The 1620-nt window shown below is 49.9% G+C and overlaps 1 protein-coding gene across 1 annotated transcript in view; it reads right to left on the reverse strand.

Annotated features, from left to right (window-relative positions):
- Positions 1–563: 563 nt before the first annotated feature.
- The window catches only part of LOC107119745 (nicotinamide N-methyltransferase-like), a 15758-nt gene continuing 14701 nt past the window's right edge, over positions 564–1620 (reverse strand). The window contains exon 3 of the mRNA XM_015422326.1: positions 564–1060. Within this exon, the coding sequence (XP_015277812.1) occupies positions 637–1060 (424 nt within the window). The 3' untranslated portion in view covers positions 564–636. The remainder of the gene's footprint in view (positions 1061–1620) is intronic.

Raw genomic sequence — 1620 nt, forward strand, 5'->3', positions numbered from 1 at the left:
TAACTTTCACTACATTCTGCACCACCACCACCACCCCAATTCAAGATTCTGGATTATACAACAGGCTTGTGTATACACAGAAGAAGCAAAGGCCCAAAATAGGTCCCTGACTTCTCAACTACAAATCAGTGTGTTTGTTTTCCTGGTGGGTTGGCTGCCAGTAGACTCACACACATGGCTCTATGAGGAGCCATCCCTTTTAAGAGAAGCTCCCAAGAACTGGTTTCAACCAGTTCTGAAACAGAACCAGTTTCTTTGGTTACCAGACCAAAGGCCTACTGTAGGAGCTCCATAAACAAGCCGAATCACAAGCTCCCTCTCTGAGCATTCTCAGTGATCATAAACACATCACTGATTGGCTGCAACAAAGACCAGATGGCCGAAAGTTGTATAGCTGCTGCCTTCCCAGGTTAGGGAGTGGTGGCGTGATCTAGTGCAGGCCATGATATTTCTCTACATAGGCGTTTCAAAATCGGTTACAAAAAAAAAAACAATTCTTTTTTTTAAAGATTTTATAAACTTTATTGAAGATCAAACAGTACATTTGTAAATCATCACGCAGATACATAAGTTGGATCATGTTCATCTAGTTTTTGATGGTTTTGTTTTTTTCTTTCTTACACTGGCACCTATATTTCACTGCTGTTTCTGGGCCACCAAGGCATACATGCCCCGATTGTTGCTCACATCCACTGAATAAACCACTCGTTCCAACTTAGCCCAAACAATATCAAAGCCAGCCGCTTTCACAGCATTGTCAACGTTCTCTTGTTCCAAGTAGAGGCAGAAGAACCGATTCTGGCCAGCCATGTAGAAGGTTGATTCAAGGCACGTCACTAAGATGAGATGCCCTCCAGACTTCACAAGAGAACCCGCATTCTTCACGGCTGAGCTGTAGGTGGGGAGGTCTTTGGAAGCCGATTCCAGACAGAGGAGAGAGAGCACACAGTCGGCCGGAGGCACCACCAAGGGAGCAAGAGGGCTGGCTTGAGTCACGTCACATTTGAGGACTTGCTTGATGGTTCTTCTGACCTTCTCTTCCTTTTCAACCCATTTCTCCCTTGGGAAACAAAAGGCGAGGTTGGCACAACAATCCGCAAGGCAATCCTTCCTTCCTAGTGTACAAGCAAGCCTTCCTCCTGCTCTAACCAATGTTCCCTCTAAGCTGTGGAGCAGGGGTCATTTCGTAGAAAAAGAGCTAGGGGAACTCATTAGCATAACTCATTCGCATATGCCACACCCCCTGACATCAGGGGCCCGGCGGTGGACCTGCAAGGCCGGCGGAAGTGCGAGGAAGCCCCGCCAAGGCCCTCCCTGGCCCCAGGCAGGCAGGGGTGGGGAGAGGCGGGGAGGAAGCAACTTACCCTCCCTCTTCTCCTGCCTCCTCCTGGCTGAATGAGGGCTGGAAGCGGGGCGGCCGGAAGCAGGGGGCGGGGCTTCATCATGTGCCCCGCCCCCCTGCACCTCACCCAGGGGAACTGCGTTCCCCCGCGTTCCCCCCCAAAATGACCTCTGCTGTGGAGTCTCCTGAGCAAAAATTCTACTTGGTGAGCTACTGGCATTAAAGTTGTGAGCAAGCCATTTGGCTCCGGCATGAATTAGTTTGCTCTGGAGCCCTCC

Source organism: Gekko japonicus, unplaced genomic scaffold (genome assembly GCF_001447785.1).
Source record: "Gekko japonicus isolate JY-2015 unplaced genomic scaffold, Gekko_japonicus_V1.1 scaffold805, whole genome shotgun sequence".
Classification (NCBI taxonomy): Eukaryota; Metazoa; Chordata; class Lepidosauria; order Squamata; family Gekkonidae; genus Gekko; species Gekko japonicus.